This window comes from Vulpes vulpes, chromosome X, assembly GCF_048418805.1.
Source record: "Vulpes vulpes isolate BD-2025 chromosome X, VulVul3, whole genome shotgun sequence".
Classification (NCBI taxonomy): Eukaryota; Metazoa; Chordata; class Mammalia; order Carnivora; family Canidae; genus Vulpes; species Vulpes vulpes.
In genome coordinates, this window is record NC_132796.1 from 40172694 (window position 1) to 40195030 (window position 22337).

At 42.8% G+C, this 22337-nt stretch overlaps 1 protein-coding gene across 4 annotated transcripts in view; it reads right to left on the reverse strand.

Moving 5' to 3' along the window:
- Window positions 1-22337, reverse strand: part of SLC9A7 (solute carrier family 9 member A7) — a 145101-nt gene that overhangs the window by 22989 nt on the left and 99775 nt on the right. For 2 of the 4 annotated variants that reach the window (XM_025982469.2, XM_072743250.1), the window contains exons 12-14: window positions 19769-19922; window positions 11311-11370; window positions 7122-7185 (exon numbers count right to left, since the gene is read on the reverse strand). In XM_025982469.2, coding sequence (XP_025838254.2) covers window positions 7122-7185; window positions 11311-11370; window positions 19769-19922 — 278 coding nt within the window. The remainder of the gene's footprint in view (window positions 1-7121; window positions 7186-11310; window positions 11371-19768; window positions 19923-22337) is intronic. The other 2 variants (XM_025982470.2, XM_072743251.1) reach the window with 1 other exon arrangement.

Sequence of the window (22337 nt, forward strand, 5' to 3'; positions counted from 1 at the left end):
CCAGGCACAAGACAGATACCCCCTATGTCAGTTGCATCTGCTCCTCCCCTAAAACAAGAAAAATGACCAACCCCAACCCTGTCATCCTAACTTCTGCCAAACCACAATGCACTATCATCACCTGGGACATTTTAGGCCCTGCCACCTCACCTCTATAGGAGACTTAGATAAGCCCCAAGAAGGACCATTACAATGCGTAAAGCAAAGGAAAGGTTTCTTTTCTTTTTTTTTTTTTTAAAGATTTTATTTATTTATTCGTGAGAGAGACAGAGAGAGAGAGGCAGAGAGAGAAGCGGGCTCCCCATGGGGAGCCCCATGTGGGACTCCATCCCAGGACCCTGGGATCATGACCTGAGGCGAAGGCAGAGGCTCAACCACTGAGCCACCCAGGTGCCCCAAAAGGCTTCTTTTCAAAGGCAAACAAAAGGTCTTCACAGGCGACCAAGGGCCATGCCTGCAGGCCATAAATAAGATAAAGGGAAATATAAGAGGCTGCAAGATGATGCCAATGCTGAAAGGTGACCAGGGATAAATTTGGAGCAAATAAAAAGTGCAGCTTCACAACGGGGATGTTAAGCAACTTCTTATTTTATGAGATGGTGCCAGAAGTATGACTAGGTATAAGAAAAACAGAGATAAATCCACATATGGGGACTCTGGAGAAATCAGGGAGGGGCTGTGGAATGGGACTCATTGGGTTTCATTTATTAAGCTGACCCAAAAGAGGAAGATAACCAACAGCTGCTTCCCAAAGGGATTTGGGCCCCTTTCCTGCTCCGAGCAGTATAGGGCTGAGCAGGGGTCAGTGTGGGGGCAGGCTGATCCTACAAGACGCAGCCCCCTTCCCAGGCTCATGTGCAGACCCTTGGATTTCCATTCAGGTGCTGCCCACAGAAAAAGCTGGGACCTGTTCTCTCACCACACTCCTCCCCGAAACCTGCATTCCCACAGGAGGGCTTACACCCCATGTCTTCAGCTCAGGGCTTTTAGAACTTGGAACAGCCTTTCCAACGGTAGCTTTCTCCCACCTACAACACCTACCTGGCTGATCCATATTCATTTTTTGAGGCTGGATACAAGAGAAGGTTGGCTTCTCTGAGAAATGTTTCAAAGGCAACAGAGCATGCCAAGAGGTACAGGTATGACTATCACAGGCTTTGTCAACAAACTATGTGGGTCTCGATCCTTACTCTACTCCTAGCTGTGCCATTGTCTCGCTGTATGACCCTGGGCAGGTTTAAATTGAGATCTAACTGACATATAACATTGTGTCAGTTTAAAGTGTACAGTGTGTTGGTTTGGTACATTTATTGACTACAGTATGATTACCATGGTAGCATGAGCTACTATCTATATCCTGTCACATAGTTATCATTTCTTTTTTTTTGGTGAGAACAATTAAGACCTACTATAGTAGCAACTTTGTAGTTTATAATGAGTATTGTTGACTATATTCACTTTGGTGTGCACTAGCTCTCCAGAACTTATTTATCTATTAGCTGCTTAAACATCTCCCGAATTCTCCTACCCCTTAGCTCCTATCCCCATTTTTCGAGGATATCACAATGAGTGTATTTATTTTTTGTATTCACTAGGCATCTACTGTGTGCCAGGCACCATGCTGGGTGCTGGAAACACAAAGGGGCATGAGACTAGCACTTGCCCCCCCAAGGAGCCTGTTTCCAGAGGGGAGGACACACGGACAGACATATATGGTGACAAATGTGATGAAATAAAAGAAAGCAAATTTAAGAACTGAGGAGTGACAAAAGGTCCTATTTTTGAAATCTTTTTGCTAGAACTAATAAATAATGATTTCTGGGCAGAGTTATTATTTCATTCCATTCTTATTGTTAAAAGAAATTTTCAAAGCTAAAATTTCATTACAGTAATGACAACAGCTTTTTTTTTTTTCCAGAGATGGAGCAAAACACTTCCCTTCCTCGCACCACAAAGGTTTCTCTGACCTAATCCCAGGAGCCTGATGTTACATGACATGGCAAAAGGCGTTTTGTAGATGGACTTAAGGTTTTCCAGGAGGGCTGCTGCAATTACACAGGCCCTTAAAAGTAGATGAAGAGGGTAAAAGAGAGAGTTGCAGTGGAAGAAGAGGCAGGAAAGATTCAACATGTGACAGGGACTTGCCCCACTGTTGCTCACTTTGAAGATAGAGGGAGTCCACAAACCAAGAAATAGCAGGTGCTTCTAGGAGGTGAGCTTGACCCTGGGCCAAGGGTCAGCAAGGAAACAGGACTTCAGTCCTACAGCTATATAACTGAATGCTAGCAACAACCTGAAGAGCCTGGCAGTGGGTTGGTTCTCCCCCAGAGCCCAACCCCACCAACACCTTGATTTTGGCCTTAAAACAAAGAAACCAGCGGAGCCCACCAAACTTTTAACCTACAGAATGTAAGACTGGTGTTTGAAGTTACTGAGTGGGTGGGAGTTTGTTACAGTGGCCCTAGAAATCTAATGCAGAGCAAAAGAACAAATAAGTGATGTGACCTAATTTGTGCCTTTTTCTTGTCCCTGGGATGGTGGAGCCTACAACTTTCACAAGGGAGTAATAGGTTTTGAAAACAGGGAATCAAGAGCTCCGCAATGCCTACTCCAGGGCTTCTCAAATTGTGAATGGGCACATGACCCTCCTGGGAACCCCTTTAAAATGTGAGTTCAGAGTGGGTGGGTCTGGGTGAGGCCCAACAGTCTGCATTTTTATAAGCTCTCTGGTAAGGCCCAGGCTGCTGGTCCATGGGGACACTCAGAGCTGAGGGGCAAGGCCAGGTCTATTGACCTCACCTCTGGCACTCTCTGCCCTTATCTGTACCCTTCATTGCACTGTCACCACACCCTTAAGGATGTGGTGTCTTGCTTGCAGATGTATTCCCAGAGCCCAAAAGATTGTCTGAAATATAATAGGTGCTCAGTAAGCCTTTGTCAAATGAATGAATAAATTAATGTGAATTTTGTACTTCTAAGAAAAAAAATAGCCAAAAGGGAAGTCAGGGACCAAGGTGAGGGGGTGGCAAGCAGAAAAACAAAAAGAAAAGCATCCTAGTGGAATTTAAGAAAAGGCCATTCAGCAACTGTTTGAAGTTAAAGATTTAAGTGACTGCGTATCAGGTTTCAGCCTAGAGTAAAACTGAGGAAGGACTAGAAAGTTGTAAGTCAATGCAACTATAAAGAGCTGATTTTCTGCATGCACGTGTGTGGTGCTTGCCAGGCGCGCCTGTGCACACATACACTACAAGCACAATGTTTTCGTCTCCTCCACATTCTATTAATATCCTGCTTCTGACTCCGTCCTGCTGAGATGATAAAGCCAGGATAAATTCAGATTTGTGCTCCTAGCTACTCCAAAGCAGCCTCATCAGTGAGTGCTCTTCTGTAAACTTGGGGAAGGAAGTGAATATCTCTGTCTGGCACAAAAAAAGTCCCCCTTGAATGGGGTGGGAGGCCACCCCCAAGCCCAGGCAGCTTGCCTTCAGCTGGGGTTGTTTTTGTTTTGGTTGCAAAGTCACCAAGACCTCCAGAGAAACAAAGCAACTGAGTTTTTTTGTTTTGTTCTAATTAGTCAAACTTGCCAGGGACATGAAGCTGAAGTCTGCCCACAATATTCTTATGCTTCCTTCTCATAAAGCCAGAAGTTCTAGCCAAAAGCTCCTTTCCTTCTCCCACATGAGCTAATATTCTGCAGCTCTGTAGCCATAACTCTTGGGCTTCTAGAACCAGTGAGGAACAATCCTGCTGTCATGAGAAATTCATTCCCATCAAATGTCACTTTCCTATTTATTTTTAGGAAGATCATTTAGAAAATGAGGTAAAGAGAACTGGCCTTTCTTCTCTGCTGGGGAACAAACATCTGGACTTTCCCCACTTATGATTTCAGTTTCATGACATCACTGAGCGTGTGACCTGGATCCATTTCAGGGGAAACTGCAAGAACCCAGGATTTTACCCAAAAAAATTGAGAAGCCCATTTACTTCTCTGTTTTATTGTTGCTCCTGACCACTGAGTGCTCCCAGCTCTGCTGTTAGTGGCTCACTGGACTGAGGAAGTCAGGCCAGGAGGACTAAGAGACATAAGGCCCTTTAAGTACAAGGGCAGGAGTCATTTGTAAGAAAGTGCCCTGGAAAACCAAGCTTGAAGTTTGTCTTTTTTCTTTTTTTCAATCTGACAGCAATCTTGAAAGACTTTCAAAATACCAGTGGAACTGATTCTGAGGGCCCACTGCATGACTGAGTGTGAGGCTTGGAAGGAGGTAGGTTAAGGGAAGCTGTGACTCCAGCTCCCGGCTAGGGCCGGCCGCTGGGTGCCACTCGGAGTGCTGCAGAAGTCGCCACCACCTGCCCATTCACAACTGGACCAAAGGGCCGTCCAGGGAGCCATCAGGAACACTGATGACCACCCCGCAGACAGGGAGCGCTATCTTAGCTGTCACCGCGGAGGCTAAAGGCACTGCCAGAACGCTTAGCACTAACTTAGGACCTGCTGCTTTCTCAAACATTTCCATGGACCAGTGACAACAAGCTTGTGACTGAGTCTTGTTACAAGCCCAGTGTCTCCATGTGAAGTTCTCATGAGATGTATAGTGAGTTTGGCTACGTGAAAGCAACCAAACCACTTCATGCCTTTCCTTTTACAGATGCTTAAATCCAGAGGCAGGAGCAATGGAAAACAACAACAACAACAATAACAGCAAGCAGCAAAAGGGCTGGAGGGTGTTTGGTCTGGAACTGACAAGATGAAATCTGTCCAAACCCTGGCTATCCAGCTGGAATTAGCCTGTTTTTCTTACAAAATTCATCTGGACCAGCTGCAGTCCTGGGGAGGAAGCTTTGGAATAGGGCAGTCATATCTTCCTACCAGAGCCATTATTTTCCTTTCAGTGAAATAAAGACACTTCACCCAGGTTTTCTCAGGGTGAGTTTCAAGATCCCCCATTATACTCTAAATTAGCTTCCAGGTGCACAGTTCTGAATTCTCGGTTTCTAAACTCCTTGATCCAAGCTAGAGTGCAATGGCAACTTTTCAAAAAGAAGTTCTCATTGAAACCACAAGTTCCCAACACAGTGGCCACTTCTAATATAATCTCAAAGGTCTTCTGGGGCACCATTATTCCTGTTTTAATATTTTCTTTTTAAGTAATCTCTACACCCAGCGTGGGGCCTGAACTCAATCCTGAGATGGAGTCCCATGCTCTTCGACTGAGCCAGCCAGGCGTCCCTCTGGAGTACCATTAAAGTGGGCATCATATCGTCTCCAATAAAGCTCACTGGAAACTTTTCCTCAGATGTCCAGCTCTTTCAGAGGTCATGGCTTTGTGTTCCTTAAGGGGCATTACCACCAAGATGGGAACCCCCTCAAAAAGAAAGAAATCAGAAAAAGCTGTAGGCGGCACTCCCTGGCCCTGCATGGCACTACATTTTGGGACACTTGTTAGGTCTGATTTGGGGACTAGAGTAATTTAGAAGGTCCTCTGGAATTTGAAGTATGTAGACTGGATTTAGGGTTGAGCGCGGTTCAAAGCTGACTGGAAAAAAAGAAACCCCCAACACAGTTTCCTGGACAACACATGTGTGAGGTCAGTAAAGCTTTCCTCTGCACTGGGGCTCTCTCGTCGCCCCCCGCCCCGCCCCCCGCATCTCCCTATCAAATACCAATCGAGCGCCCCCAGGTGCCTGGCACTGCGCTCAGCACTGGGGAGTCAATCCTGCACAAAACAGTTCTTGACTCCTGAGGCCAGTTAGTGACATTTGGGTAATGGATTGCTGCTCTTAACATAACCTTTTGTTCCTCTAGCCTGCCTGCCCACAGAATGTCAGCCTTGGGAAGGAGCAAACCTGGAGACACAGGGTGATGTGGCAGCCCAAAACCATGTCTGCCACTTCGCTGATGCTCCCATAAAGAGCTTATGGTCTCTCTCCCCTCCCATCGAATCCGGTCTGGCTTGAGCAACTCATTGTGACCACCAGGAAGTCACAGAGGTGATGCCGGGAGACTTTCAAGGCTAGGTCAGAAACGGTGATGCGGCTTCCACCTTGCTTGCTGGGATAGAACCCTGAGTCATTGTGTAAGAAGTCCAGGAATCCCGAGGCCATGTGGGGGAGCCATGTGTAGGCATTCCAGTCAGCTGTCCTAATCTTTGGGTCCTCCCAGCTCAGGTGCCAGACATATGAGTGTATGAGTCTTTGGATGACTCCAGCTGCCAGCTCTCTCCTTGGAGCAAAGGCAAGCTGCCTCTATTATGCCTTTTCCAAATTCCTGACGAAGAGAATCCATGAGTAAAAGAAATTGTTGCTCACTTTCCTATGTTTGGTGCAGTTTTGTTATGCAGCAACAGTAACTGGAACAGATGGCAAAACCACTCTATCAGGAGTCTCTGCAGCAGCAGGGAGTCATCCCTGCTTGTCATACTCGAGGCTGCCATGGGGCTGCTCTGATCCCAGCCTGTACAGCTTCCTTCCCTGGCACACTGTTCCAGGCTCCACCCTGCCTAAGCCTTAGCTGTTAGCCTTACTGTGACCTTCAGCCCTTGGGGGTGGGGGTGGCAATGAGGGTGAGGGCTGCTGCTCTGACATTGTTGGGCTTGAGGAGAACTCAGATGTAAAGGATCCCAGGCTCTGGAGGTAGGGGAGGGGCTCTAATCACCCACATCCTTCCTCTCTTCCTCAGATTCTGGGCTAGAGAGTCAGATGCCATCCCCACTTCCCCCTACCCGGGCACCACTGACAGACTCTGACCCAGTGACAGTGAGCCAGTCGCCAACGTATCTGATATATCCATTCTTGGAAGGCAGGCAGTCAGGGACTTAGCTTGAATACTCTTCCTGGCCAGCCTACCCCCTCAATATGTTGTTTAAGAACACCAGTTTGACTAACCAGGTCAAACCCTGGCTTCAAAACCTTCTAATTCTCTGACTGCAGATGGCTCACTTAGACTCTCAAACTTCAGCTTCTCATCTATCAAATGGCGGTAACAGTACCTACCCCATAAGGTTGCTGTCAAACTCACAGTGAGGGAATCCACGTAAAGATGTTTGGTCTATAGCAAATACTCAATAAATTTTAGCTACTTTTAAAAATGTCTTCCCCTGGAAGAAGCATCTCTTGTGACTTACCCCTTGTAAGACTTGAAAGCTGTCATTGTTGGGTGGTGGGTCTTGATCTGGGTCGACGCCAACTCTGTAAGTCACCAGGGAGAAAGACAAGGAGAAAAATGGAGAGTATTAGCTTGGACCATGGCAACCATGCTGGCTGAAAGTAGCCAAAAAGCTGACCATCTTCGAGAAGCAGAAGGAGTAGTTAGCTAAAAGAGGAGGAAGGCTGTCATGCAAAAGTCGTGAGAAAGAGGTCATGTACCATGTCAGATCCCAGGGGGCAGGAGAGGCAAGTAGTACTGTGTGCTTACACCCTATGCAAGGCCACTCGGGAGTGGCACCAGCTGGCAACTGTCCCTCTGCCTTCCTGCACCAAATGGTCCCAGTTATCCAAACTGGGGTCTTACTGCCCCATACCGTTTCCTTTCTGCTGCTTCCTCACGTCTGCCCTGACCTCCTTTTAATTCCCTAAACTTCTGATATGCAATTTTTCACATATCCAGGGCAGCGCCAGAAGAACTTATAGTGAACACCTGTATACCCACCACCTAGACTCTACCATTGGCATCTTGCTAGAGTTTCTTTACCACGTATCTATCCATATCTCTATCATCCATCTTATTCTTTAGATGCATCCAAATAAAAGTTGCAGACATCAGCACATGTCCCCTGAATACTTGAGCATGCATATCATTCATGTTTAATCCAGGTAGCCCCATGTCCTCCTGCAACAGAGGTGACCTGAGAGGTGGCATGTTTAAGATCAACAACTGAAGGCGGAAAGAAAAAGCAAAGTGGCAGAATCCACTTGCAACAAATCTCACACTTTTGTTAGGGTAGTTGTCTTGACTTAGTAACACACCAGCTGTTGTTTTGTGCATCTGTTAATTCTCTCTGCCTGTACCCTCTTCACTCTGAGGTGGAGAACTGTGACATCGATCACAGGGTGATGGGGGAGAGAACAAAGAGGCCAGGAAAATTCTCTGTCTTCTCACACTCCCTCCACTGTTGCAAAGAACTGGAAACTGAGATCTCAGTTTTTGGCAGGTCTGCCTTGAGCTTGAAGTGAGGCACTGACTGGCCTCAACCAACAGTCCAGTACCAGGGTGCTGACTCCAAAGAGTGGTCCACAGACACAAAACCCCATGTGTGTGCATCCTACTTTTCTTCCTCTCCTTCCCTCTTGCCCACCTATGATGCCCAGGTCATTTCTTGAGAAGAGAGACTAGCAGAAAAGGTAAACAGTAAAGAACACAGATGTGCCTACCCTTTCAAAGCCAATCTCTAGGTTCTTATTCCAGGTTTGTCAAGCACTGACCCAAGGTGTGTGCGCCCCTGAAAGGAACTATGGAAGGAGAGGGAATGGATGTCCTGTATTTTGCTGAAGGCAAAGTTTAAAACCACAAGATGAATCCATGTATTCATCAGATATTTATTGGATGCCTATGATGGCAGGCACTGTTCTAATGAAAATCTAGTGTACCAGACACTAGATTTCCTCCCTATGGGCCTGGAGTTTGATAGGATCTTTGTAGTGAGTTGGATGGACTTTGCTACATGTCTAGGGGCTGCTTCCAGGCTGGAGGAGATTCTGAGGGTTGGAGACTTGTCCTCGTAACTAGACGTTATCCGAGGACCTTTAAGCAACAAATCTCATAGAGGTTTTCTGACACAAAATCCATCCAATTCAGGGGCCTCAGGGCTGCCCCTAAAAGTCACACCAGAGCCTCAATGCACCTGATGTGTCTAATGTATCAAAATGTGAGAGGAGTGGTCACATATGGAATTCCTAGCTCTTGATTTTGAGCCTTCATCTGTTTTAGAGATGCTTAACACACATTCCACAGAGAAAAGTCCTCCATGTGGTAGTTTTGTCAGCATTTGTAGGATCAACAGCTAGGAATCCAACATTAGGCCTTATTCTGTGGATTCTATAGCAGCACAAAACCTCTTCATGGAAGACTAATTTACTTAGCTGAGCTCCCCGGTACAGACTCAGAGAGGCAGAGCACCGGTTACCCTGATGTTTCTCAGACAGCCTACCAGAATGCCAGGTGACACAGCAGCCCTCAATCTAACTATAAGGCCTGACCATATTGTAGGGCAGAAGTAATGAGTTTATGTTATCTGAAGGGCATGAGGCACAATATGGCCAAGAATATGGCAGTCCAGATCTGCCACTAATAATCTCTTCTTTCTATACTGTGAATTTTGAAATAGGTGTCATTAGCTTTCATAAACGGCTTCCACATCAGCAAAGATAAAGCAAATTGACTTTACTGGCCTAGATGAAATAGGAAGACTATGGGTAGGACAAAAGGTTAAGTATGCCCTGTATTACAATAATGAAAGTAAAGCCAAATATAATAAAAGCTGCCAAATGAAATTTAGCCCCCTCTATTCTTTTAACTGATCTCTATTAAGAGAGAAAAAAAGACTTGTTTAACAAGAATTCAATTCTGTTCGACAAGAACTGCTTATGAAGACTAGGCTGTGACTATTTTCATGCAAGTCCTGGCAATGTCAGTGGAACTCCTCTATTTTCCTTGGGCCCATGCGGCCAGGCCAGAATTCAAAACAACAAATATAAAACGTTGAAATAACTTCATCAATTCACCAAAGCAGGGCCACCCTAACTTCATCTCAAACTCATAATGTTCAGCATTTTGTTTGGGGGAACTTGGGAGTAAGTCTAGATCCACACTATCCAGTAGAACTTTCTGCAACCATGGCAGTGGGCTAGATCTGCGCTGTCCAGTGTGCCAGCCAAGATCCACATGTGGCCAGACACTGAGTTGAAATGTGGCTAATACGACTAAGGAAGTGCATTTTTACATTTCATTTGGTTTCACACCAAGTGAGAAAATAAAGCAGTCAAACTAATGTGCTCATTCTGGAATGAATAAATCTGGAAAGAACATGAATAATTTCCCTTCTAGTATGATAATAAGTACATTCTGATTAGCTGCCTCCAAAATGCCATTGAAATCTCAGGAATTTTAGGAGTGTTCTACATTAACTGATAATTTTGCAAAAACGTGAGTGGCTGAAGCCCTAAATAATTTGAGGACTATGAGACACACACCTTCATGTAAAACCTTGGACACCAGGTCACAGTCTGAATTCTCACATATCCCCAGGGTAATAACTTGTCCTTTGCCCACAGGACCTTCCTTCCTGAAGGTGGGATATTTCAAAAGAAAGGGTCTCCTCTGCAACTTATCTGCTACCTACAGTCAGGCCTCCAAAAAGTGAATGTGTGTGTGTGTGTGTATTTTAAACAGTAGAAAAACAAGTGTAAACCCAGGGAACTTAACAGCTTCCATTACTTGTATGCACATCATTACAGTCCATCTGGAGCCTGGTAATAGTGCAACGTTCATACCCGATGATAAGCATCGTTGTTCTCTCCACTGCCCTCAGAGAGTGACGTACTTTCACAGTGGCAAGAACAGAGCTCAAGCCTATTCTGCATTGATTTACCTACCAGCACTGAGAATCAGATCAGAAACAATGCATGCTGATATAGACACAGGAAGGAAAAAAGAAACATTAAACTCTTCGATCTGCTTGCCCAATGTCGCCGCTCTTAAGCATAATCCAATCATAAACTTGGATGGACACAGAGACAAACTGCATTAGAAGAGACTTTATCTTCTGTTTTTTTAAACACTGTTTTTGTACCTTCTGATTGACCATGAGGTATGAGTACACAAACACATACTTAAAAAAACTCAAATAGCATTGGTACTTAATTAAGATGATATAAGCCATACCCTAGTCATGGCTGAAATATAAAATTCTAGTTTTCTTTATGAATTAATTAAAAGCCTTGTTTACTAGATCATAAACAAGGCTTTGTGGAAAAAGTATCTGTGGCTCTGAAAATGGACTGCTCTCGACACTAAGCTCAGTTGTATAAGAAAGGAGACACTTGCCAACTTCGGCTTTGGTGTTGACACACACTGTCAAATATTCAGGGAAAGAGAACAGAATGTCAGGGACACTGACACATCCATCAACCCAGAGAAAGGGTGGAAAAGGGATTAGACTTGACCTGACCTCTTGCCCCTTTGCTAAAAGGGGCAGGGGGTTGGCGCACACAGGAAGCAAGAAAGGGACAAAACAGCATAAAGAGAAACATCTCAGGTTAGAAGGAGGAGAAGAGCCAGGCCCGGTTAATTTGTTTCTGAGGATGCCCTTGTGTCACCTGAAGTACTGCCAGCGGTGTTCATTCTGGTCCTCTTCGGAGGGCTCCTCGACGCCAACTCTGGGCAGCAGAAGAAGGGAACGTGAGTGTTATGGGGACAACAGGGGAGCCAGGAGCTCTGGGCACAGGACCTGGACCATGTCCATCAAAGAATAGGCTGGCTCACTCTGAATATAAATCCGTATCCTCTTATACTGTCCCCATTCTCTAAAACCCAGAGAGGTAGAACTGCTGCTAAATTCAAACTTAAAGCAACAGTATTAGGAGCTAGGTCAAATGAGGATCAATTGGGAATGAAGATAAGCCTCTCAAAATATAATGTAAGGAAATCAAAGGAATGTATGCAACTCATAGAAAGTGCATTTATACAATTTTCCAGGTCACCTGTTTCATAAAGCAAGGTGCATCCGTAAAAAAAAATAGAAAACAAAGTTGCTACTAAACACATATTTGAAGCATTTACACATAATTTGACACATATTAGACAGAAAGAGCAAAAAGCACCATATTGTTGAAAACAGCAACAATACTTAAGAAGACAAAGATGGCCTTTTTTTTTTTTTTTGACAGAAGTCAGGAACCCAACTTCTGCTATTCTCTTTCTCTTGCAGCTTAGAGTTAACATGGTCCATTTTTACCTGTCTTCACAATTTCTGGGTTATTCAGGGTGCATTGGAACTTTGTCATCGTACTAAGAGCAGGCACTACTGACAATCTTGGCACTACTGACATTTTGGGCCTGGGCCTCTATCTACTAGATACCAGTAGTGCCCCCCCACCCTAGGTGAGGCAAACCAAATATTCCCAGACATTGCCAAATGTCCCCTGGGTGGTAAACTGCCCTCCATCGAGAACCACTGCGTTAACTCATGTGTTCTAAATTAGGGGTGGTATTGGCCCCATGGGTGTGAAAATTGGTTCTTGTGAGACAAAAAGTTTTAGCTAGTACAATGGTTTATAGCCTTCTAAAGCATGATAATACTTAAACAAGTATACAATGGATCTGAGGTATTTAAATTTCATTGGAAGAGGTCATCGGAGAAAAAGCATCTTCGAAGGGCTCCGTGAAGGGAAACAACAATGAAAACAAGGTGGAAAAACATGGTGCTAGATAATGCCCATATTCTTGTGCTATGGCTATCCCCCAGAATATGCAAGTGAGAATGGGATGCTTTTTAACACTGTACTTTTAACAAGTCACATGCTCAAAATGTGACTCATACCAGACTATTTTACTGTAGAATTGAAAAATTATAACAAATTCCAGAAAAGCAAGCTGGACTCCATTAAAGTAAGATTCACTGATAAGAAAAATAGCAATAGTAGCAGTACTAAGGCTATTATTGGTGATGATAATATTATATTATACACAATACATATTACATATAATAATTGAGAGCTAACATAGACTCAATGCTTACTATGCACCAGACTGTACCTTTCTTTCTTTTTCAGATGGTATATTTAATTCTTTATCACATTTATTTTATCCTTACACTACTGTCCCCATCTAAATCGGTGGGGGAAACTGAGTAAAGAAGCTAAATAAGTTGCCCAAGGTCACAAAGGTAGAAAATGGTAGAACCAAGACTGTGGCCAAGACTCTCACACCCCAGAGCTCCAGTTCTTCACCTCACAGTACCTGCCCCCTCTTTTTTAAAAAGATTTATTTATTTATTTGGCAGGGGAAGGAAGGGAGAGGAGCAGAGGGAGAGGGAGAGAGAATCTCGAGCAGACTTTGTGCTGAGCCCAACACGGGGCTCGATCCCCACAACCCTGAAATCACGACCTGAGTTGAGACCAAGAGTCAGATGCCCAACCAACCAAGCCACCCAGGCGCCCTAGGATCCACCCTCTAATTACATGCTGGCACCCTAATCACTTTAAAAAATATTCAGTTACAAATGCTATTACATAAAGAGCTCAGAGCTTCTCCCTGCCTTTATTCAAGTTATCTGGCAAAGAGCTTTATCGTAAATTCTCAGTCTAACAGGATTATACTGAGCAGAGTATCCTTACTTGTCCTTGAGTGTTTGCATGACTGTACTCTGGAGTGTGAAGAGTACCTGTTCGTCTGACTGCCACACACGTGCCATTCCACCCCCACCATCACTACCACTTCACGTGTGTGTCACCTGAAGCTGGGGAGCTCTAAATAGAACAGCCACCACGCTGCCAAAATGTGCTCTGGACCCATACAAGGCGGTCTTTTTTTTTTTTTCTAATTGCCAAAATTCTGCCTTTTGTGAATAACAACCCTTGCTCAAGGGACTAAAAAAAATATGTAGTCTGTGCATTAATAGGAAATAACTGGAGCGTTCTGCCATTATATTTTTTAATGTTTTAAATTATTTTTAATATTATTTTTAATATTTTTAATGTTTTAAAATATCAATCACAACATACCAAAAAGCTAAGTTGGATTTCTGGAGGGCAGTGACCTAGCTTTGGATTTGTGGAATATTCATTTTTATCTTATACACAGACTAGTACATAGCCATGGTTAAAAATCACAACTAACTTCTAATTATTTAGGGTGGAACTCCAAACCCCACCCTGGGCCTTTGACTTCTGAGCAACCATTTAATACCTCATGATCTCTGTCAGTAGCCTGGAGAAGTAAGGAACAAGTAGGTATTGATTGTACTTTCGTCACAGAGGTCAAACACCACGCTGAACTTCAGGGGGTTTCTGAATCAATTTAGAACAAGAAACTGGTTCATGTAAATTATTCACGGTCATGAAGTAACATCAGAAGCCACAGGCCAGAAAACCCAATGAATCTCATTACTTTATTTCAGAGGGAATTTCTTTTCATGTGATCATGTGATAAATGTCAGTTTCTACACTTACATAATTACAATGTATTCATATCTGGGAAATGCAATGCACTAACACCATATGTATTGTCCACCTATTTGTTTCATTATGCTATCTGGGTAGAGTTGGACAGAAAGAAGAAAAAAATAAAGATAGGAGCAGAGATCAATGAAATAGAAAACAGACAATACAGAAAATCAATGAAATAAAAAGCTAGTTCTTTGAAAAGATCAATAAAATTGGCAAACCTCTGGCAAGAAAAAAAGAGAGAAGATACAAATTACCAATATCAGGAATGAAACAAGGAGTGTCACTATAGATCTCACAGACATCAAAAGGATAACAAAGCAAGATTACAAACATAAACATGACAGCTTAGATGAAATGGATCAATTTCACAAACCACCACAATTCACCCAATATGGAACCTTTTTTTAGATTTATTTATTTATTTATTTGAGAAAGAGAGAGAGGGAGAGGAAGAGAGAGAGAGAGAGAGAGCGAGAGAGAGCAAGAGAGAGCATATGAGTGGGAGGAGAGGGAGAGAGGGAATCTCAAGCAGAATCCCCGGTGAGTGTGAAGCCCAAAGCAGGGTTTGATCCCACAACTCTAAGACCATGACCTGAGCTGAAATCATGGGTTGGACACTTAACTTACTGAGCCACCCAGGTGCTGCATGAAACAGATCATCTTATTAGCCCTATAACTATTAAAGAAATTGCCTTCACAATTTAAAAATTCTTGCAAAAGAAGTCTCTAGGACTAGATGGTTTTACTGGAGAATTCCATTAAACTTTCAAGACGAATTAACGTCAATTCTACACAATGCCTTCCAGAAAAACAGAAGAGTAGGGAACATGTCCCAGCTCATTTTGTGAGGCCAGATTACTCTGGAACCAAAAAATAGAGAAAGGCAGTACAAAAAAAAAAACAAAAAACTGTAAACCAATATCCCTCATGAACACAGACCACAAAAGTCCTTAACAAAATAACAACTAATAGAATTCAGCATTTATATAAAAAATTTATACACCATAACCAAGTGGGGTTTGTTTTAGGATAGTAGGACTTGTTTAATATTTGAAAGTTAGTTTTAAAATGAGGGGGAACGGGTGCCTAGGTGACTCAGTCAGTTAAATGTCTGATTCCTGATTTCAGCTTAGGTCATGATCTCAGGGTCATGAGACTGAGTCCTGTGTTGGGCTCTGCATTGGGCGTGGAGCCTCCTTGAGATTCTCTCTCCTCTCCTTCTGACCCTCCCCCCACTTATATGTGCACTCTCTCTCTAAAAAAAAGGAAATTAATCATTGTAACCCACCATATTAACAGGCAAAACATGGAAAATAATATGATCATATCTCTATAGAAAAAAGCATTTGATAAAATTCAACACCTGTTTATGATAAAAAAAAAAACTCAAAAACCTAGCAATAGACAGAAACTCCCTCAACTTGATGATGATGAAGATCTACAAAAACCATACAGCTATATTACACTTATTGGTGAAAGACTGAATGCTTTCCCCTTAAAACTGGAAACAAGACAAGGATGTCAGCTCATGTCACTGTTACTCATCATCATACTGAAAGTCCTAGCCAGAGCAGTAAGTCGAGAAAAGGAAATAAAAGGTATGCTGGTTGGAAAGGAAGATATAAAACTGTCTCTGTTTGCAAATGATGTGATGGTCTATGTAGAAAATCCCAAAGAATTTACAAAACAAAACAAAACAAAATCCTCCTAGAACTAATGAGTTCAGCATGGTCACAGGATATAAGAACAACATAACAAAAACCAGGGGGCCTGGGTGGCTCAGTTGGTAATGCTTCTGACTCTTGGGTTCAGCTCAGGTCATGATCTCAGGGTTGTGGGATCGAGTCCTGCATCAGTGCTCTGTGCTGGCCATGGAGCCTGTTTAAGATTCTCTGCCCCTCCCTCTTCTCTCCCTCTCTAAAAAAATATAAAAACCAATTATATTTCTATATTCTAGCAATGAACACATGGAAATTGAAATTAAAGATAGAATAATACAATTGCTCAAAAAAGAAGAAAGATTCCAATATAAATCTAACAAACCACGTACAGGCACTGTATGCTGAAAACCATGTAGCAGTGATGAAGGAAATCAAAGACAATATAAATGAAGAAACATGCCATGTTCATGAACTGAAAGACTCAACATAATAAAGATGGCAATTCTTCCCAAACTGATACACAGGTTTAACACAATTCCTGTGAAAATTCCAGCAAGATTTTTTTTGATAAACAAGCTTATTCTAAAACATATATGGAAAAGAACTAGAATAGGTTTACCAATTTTGAAAAAGAATAACGTGGTAGGGCTCACTCTACCTGATAGTAAAGTTTATTACATGACTATAGTTATCAGGACAGTGTGGAGGGTTGAATGCATTCATCAACAGAGCAGAATAGAAACAGATTCACATGTATATAGCCAACTGGGTTTTGGCAAAGGAATAAAAGTAGTTCAATAGAATAAGACTAGTTTTTTAAAAAAAGATTTTATTTATTTGAGAGTGAGAGAGCGTGAGCACGCTTAACTGGGGGAGAGGCAGAGGGAGAGGGAGAAGGGAGCCTGATGTGAGGCTCCATACCAGGACCCTAAGATCATGACCTGAGTCGAAGGCAGATGCCCAACCAACTGAGCCACCCAGGAGCCCCAAGACTAGTCTTTTTAACACATTGTGCCAGAACAACTGGATGGCCTAAACCTTGCATCTTATATAAAAATTAACCCAAAATGGACCATAGACTTGAATGTCAAGCATAAAACTAAAAAAGTTTCAAAAGATAACAGAAGAAAATCTTTAGGACCTAGGGCTTAATGGAATGTCCTTAGATGTAACACCAAAGGCACAATGCGTAAAAGAAAAAGAAATGATAAATGGCACTTCCTCAAATTTGAAACTTCTGGCCTATGACAGATTCTACTAAAAGGATGAAAAGACAAGTTACAGCCTGGGAGAAAATATTTGCAAATCACACCTCTGACAAAAGACTGGTATCTACTATAAATAAAGAACTCTCAAAACTCAATTAAAAACTCCAAACAATCTAATTAGAAAATAGAAATTTTGAACAGGTGTTTCACCAGGAGGAGATATATGAATGGCAAATAAGCACATGAAGAGATGTTTAACATCGTTAATCATTAGAGAAATGCAAATTAAGGCCACAGTGAAGTATTCCAACACACCTATTAGAACAACTACAATGAAAAATAGTGGCAACACCAAATGCTGGCAAGGATGCAGAGAAACTAGAACTCTCCTATACCCAGTCACATACATAGTCATTTCCTGATCTCTCACTGTATGCTAGCTGCTATGTTCTGGGTGCTATATATACATTACATCAATATTTCCACAACAATACAGTTATTTTATGTGTGCATATATACAGCTTCTGTGCCTCAGGGAGAGCTACCCAAACTCTCAGTTCTGGATAGGACAGTTTTAATGATCCAGTCCTGAAAAGGGTTATCAGAAGTGCAAAATGTCACAAGTCAACTCTCTCCATTCAGTGGGAAATTATTTGGTCCTATATATGTCTGTGGGGTGGAGGGCTTATAAACTAGCATGAAAAACAAACATGATTTAATCAGGCTCTGAGCCTCCAGGGTACCTACTGAGAGTGACCAAAGAGGAGCAGGAAGTAACCTCAGAGGTCAATCTTGAGATTCTTTAAAAAAAAAAAAAAGATTTTATTTATTTGAGAGAGAGAAAGAGAGAGCAAGCATGAGCAGGGAGTGGGGGAGGGGCAGAGGGAGAGGGAGAAGCAGACTCCCCACTGAGCAGGGAGCCTAATGCAGGGCTCTATCCCAGGATCATGGGATCGTGACCCAAGCCAAAGGCAGACACTCAATGGCTGAGCCAACCAGGCGCCCCTAATCTTGAGATTCTTAAGGATTCTCAACTGTGTGCAGGGTAAGCCTCCTTTTTTACCCTTATTCTAACACAGAACAAGGCTGGTACCATCTTGTATGCCAGTTTAGAGGCAAAAATCTGTCCATTTTGTTCTTTAGGTTTATATTCCCATGATGAATTATTTCTCTTAATACTACTCTTGAGATTCACATTAGGAAATTGAAATTCTAATCATCCCAAATTTCACGACACAGAGGGAGTCCCTGACACAGGCAAACTTCTTACAGGTGGTAAAGCACAGTAGTCAAGGCTGTGGATTGGGTGGCAAGACTGCAGAAGCCCAAATCCTGGCTCATCCCCCTAAAGCTATGTGACCTGGGCAAGTTATTGCTCTATGCCTCAGTTCTGTCAACTCTAAAATGGAGATGACCATAGTAGTAGCTTCTTTATAGGAATGTTATGAAGTTGGTCTTAATGCAGGCCTGGCATTTTGTACAACGCCTGCATCACACAAGCGTCAGCTATTCTATGGCTGCCACCGATTAGCCCCACATAGGTTCTGCAGAGCCACAAGGATGGGAGCCCAGATATGGTGCCGCTGGCAGAGGCCAAGCCCAGGAATCCCTGCCTGCCATCAGTACACAAGTCCTTGATGGGGAGGAGGTGGTGGAAACTATTCTCTCAAATTCCAGTTTTCTCCCAAATTCCAGTCCCCCCACCCCCGACTCTAAGGATGACCACGAGGTCTGGATAGGCCCTCTCCTTCAAGCTAGGTATGCTCTGGGGTTGTCAGTCTGGTGCTTTCTATGCTCCAGAGAAGGAAAAAAAGCTAAAAGTCCGTAGAGGAAGAGGAAAACACTGCCACCTGGTGGCTCTTCATAGTATTCTTCCCTGCACCCATGCACACCCCGAGTGTTGTCGCGCTCTGATCACAACACCCTCTGCAGACCCCAGACTGAGGGAGGTGGTGGGAGCACCTCCCATGAGGCAGAACACATACAGTGAGGCCTGAAGGGGCTGGTGGAAGATCTGACAGCCTGCTTTCATTTACCATTCAGGGAAACTGAGGCCCAAAGACAGGAAGGGCTTGCCTTGAAGACAGAGCCAGAGTTAGGCTCTGTGACTTGTGACCTCTGTTCCAGCGTCATCTTTACTGTCAGGTGCTGGGGCTCACAGCATACTTTGCAATTCAAATGCTCGTAAAAAAAATCAACTTTAGATCAGTGCTCTCCATCCTGATACAGCTGCAAAACCACAGGCGGGGAACATCCAGGAGGCTGCAACAAATGAGGGTTAGGCAGGAAATGTCACCTCTGTGCACTCGAGTAAGAAGTAACAGAGCAGTTTCCTCCTAGAAACAAAACTCAAATTGCCTCTTTTTATTTCTGGTGGATGAGATTATTTAGGAGGACTTAGTTTGATTTCAAAGGACTGTGAAATGCCAGATGTTGCCAGCAGTTATGTCCGTTCTATTGCCTGCAGCTTTAGGACTTTTGAATTCTTGCCCTAGTGTCACTGTTCTAGCAAGGTCTGGATATTTCAAAAGCCTTGTGTTTTCGTACTGACAAAACTCTTAATGACAATCTTTTTTCTTGTGGAAAATCTGACATTCGGAATTTTTACATATTGTTTTTTAATTCCTCCCCCAAACCAAACAAAACCCCATAAAAACCTTCCGAACACTAGGCTGTCTCACACCTGGGTGAGCACAGTGACACAATTAGACATGAAACCGGCCATGGTTTCAAACCGACCTTATGTTAAGCCATGACAACATGGGTGTTGTGCCTCCGCCAATGACCCAGACGGTGAAGAAGACGATGAGGAGGGTGGTCGTGAACATCATCTGGCGAGCATAGGATGCTGTGTCTCGGATGGCCAGTGCAAATGCCATTGCCCCCCTGAGGCCTGCAGGGACCAAAGAAGAGGATTTGGTTATAAGGCCAAATGACAACGTGTCCTGGAATCCATTGCTGCCACTTGGGGCTAGTGAACTATATCCACGTATGGTTTGCAAGTCAAGTTGTCTTCTTCAGAAAGAAGAAAACTTAAGGGAATATGGTTTTCTCCAGTTGGAAGTTTTCTTTTTGTAAAATGCCCAAATGTAATGAGAAAAACACTGCAGTACTTTGTATATAGCATACTCTAGAATAATAACACTCTTATTACTGAAACAGTTCTCGTGCTTGTAACATGAAGTAAAAGGAAATGTAAATAAGAAATAACTAACATAAGCTCTCTAGGTCTGTGATCCAGGCACTATACAGTCATTATAAACTTAAGTAACAGGCTAGGTATGAATATGCCAAATGCATATTTGTGGCCTGTGTGCCATGAACCACAGAACAATTCTGCATTTCCTTAGCAAAGCCACACAAAGAAGAAATGATATAACCTGATCTCCATCAAGGGTTAGAAACTTTTCCTGTAAAGGGTCAGATATTAAATGTTTTATGCTTTGTGGGGCAAGGGGAAAAAAAATCAAGGATATGGTGTGGGTACTTATATATACAAGAAAAAACAAATTTCCACAAAATCTTACCAATGGAAGCCAAGAATACAATAATAATAATGGAGTACAATTTGTTATAATATAGGTGCATTAATGAAAACAATGGAATTCTTTTGGAGGAGTATATTTCACTTAATTGGATTTCAGAGTTAGGATCCCCTGTCATCACATAGATTATAGATGTCCATCTGTAAAGGCCACTCTTAGCCATGGAATATATGAAAATGGGAAGCAGCCAGATTTGGCCCAGGGGCTATAATTCACTGACCCTTCATTCACATGAATGGGTATTAAGATTGAGCACCAAATACTTGTGGTGAGTACAGCACAACCTATAGAGAAGCTGAATCACTATGTTGTACATCTGAAACTAATGTAACATTATGTGTCGATTACACTAAAAAATACCCTGAGGAAGATAAATTAAATTTGTGAAGCTAAGTATATTCATACCTTTAATTTTGAAAGCATATGTTTTGATCTACATAGTGCAACACTCACAAAGAAGTGAAACAATAGTAAATATTTTTAATATATATTTACAAATGTTTGTTCTATGTGAGTTTTCATATTTTCATCTTGCATCAGATTTTGTTACATTTAATGTTGTTTGTTTAAAAAAATATTATGCCCACACATTTTCGTGTTTATCTAAGCTCTTCTGTTCCTTCTTCATACTATGATCATCATTTATTTTATAGTAAATACTGAATCCATGGTCTTTAATAGATAATATGGTATAAGTTCCTGTTCACCGGGGGGAAGACTGTGTACATTTTATGAGAGAATGAGAAGTTATTCCCACTATATCTGTTTGTGTAGGTGTTCCTACCTTTCCTAATAATTTTGTAAATTCACTAATCTGAGAACTTCACAATTCACCACAGAATGATTCCAAAAAGAGCAGAGCAAAGTTAATGTTTTCTGTGCTAGTGAGATACTTATACAGATTTAGATTGCCTGACAGCCAGCTTTGTCAATGATCAATATCTAAGCCTCTAAAGGAATGTTGTCTCAAAGAAGAACACTTGGGGGTCAGAGAGAGACAATGTGTACTACATTTGTCTTTCTCTTATTAGGTAAGTACTGTAAGCAAAATGAAGGAGAAGCCTTGGGTTTTTCATCACTTTGAAGAACTGAGTTCCTTTCAATGGCGAGATTGCTCCCAGCAGGAAATAATTTTTACAGGAGATATCTTTAAACAGCACTGTGTATTTCTCAGTCTTTTAGTACAGAAAATAATGAACATATTTTAAATTTGTCTAGGTGACTGAGTTATCTCCAGCTGGTCTTGCTCTTTTCCGGCAGTACTTTCTGAATATGTAAGGAGGATCTTGGCATGCCCTCCTGAGAAACCTCTAAAGTTGCCCAGCTGCTCTTGAGTCAAGCCCAAACTCTTTGGCACAGCACTGGAGCTTCTCTGTGATCCAGACTCCAATAGTGGTTCTCAGAGTGTGTTCCTCAAACCAGCAGCAGCCAAGAATATATGAGAAATGTAAGTTCTTGGGGCCCGCACCAGAGCTGCAAAATCACTCTGGTGGTGGGGCCCAGCAAGGTGCTCTAACGAGCCCAACTGGTGGTTCCTATATAGCCTAAAGGCTCCCAGCAGCCTAGATGCAGTTTTCCCATCCAACCTTACCCTCTTTCTGCATTACCCTGCATGTCTTACATTGAAACCACACTGCTCCCTTCCTGGAAAAAGCCACGCCTGGCAATGCTCTCCTGTTTCTCCAACCCACTGCCTCATGAGACTCATCTCTCGAAAGCCCAGGTTGAAGGTTACCCCCTTGGTAAAGATGACCCTAGGCTCT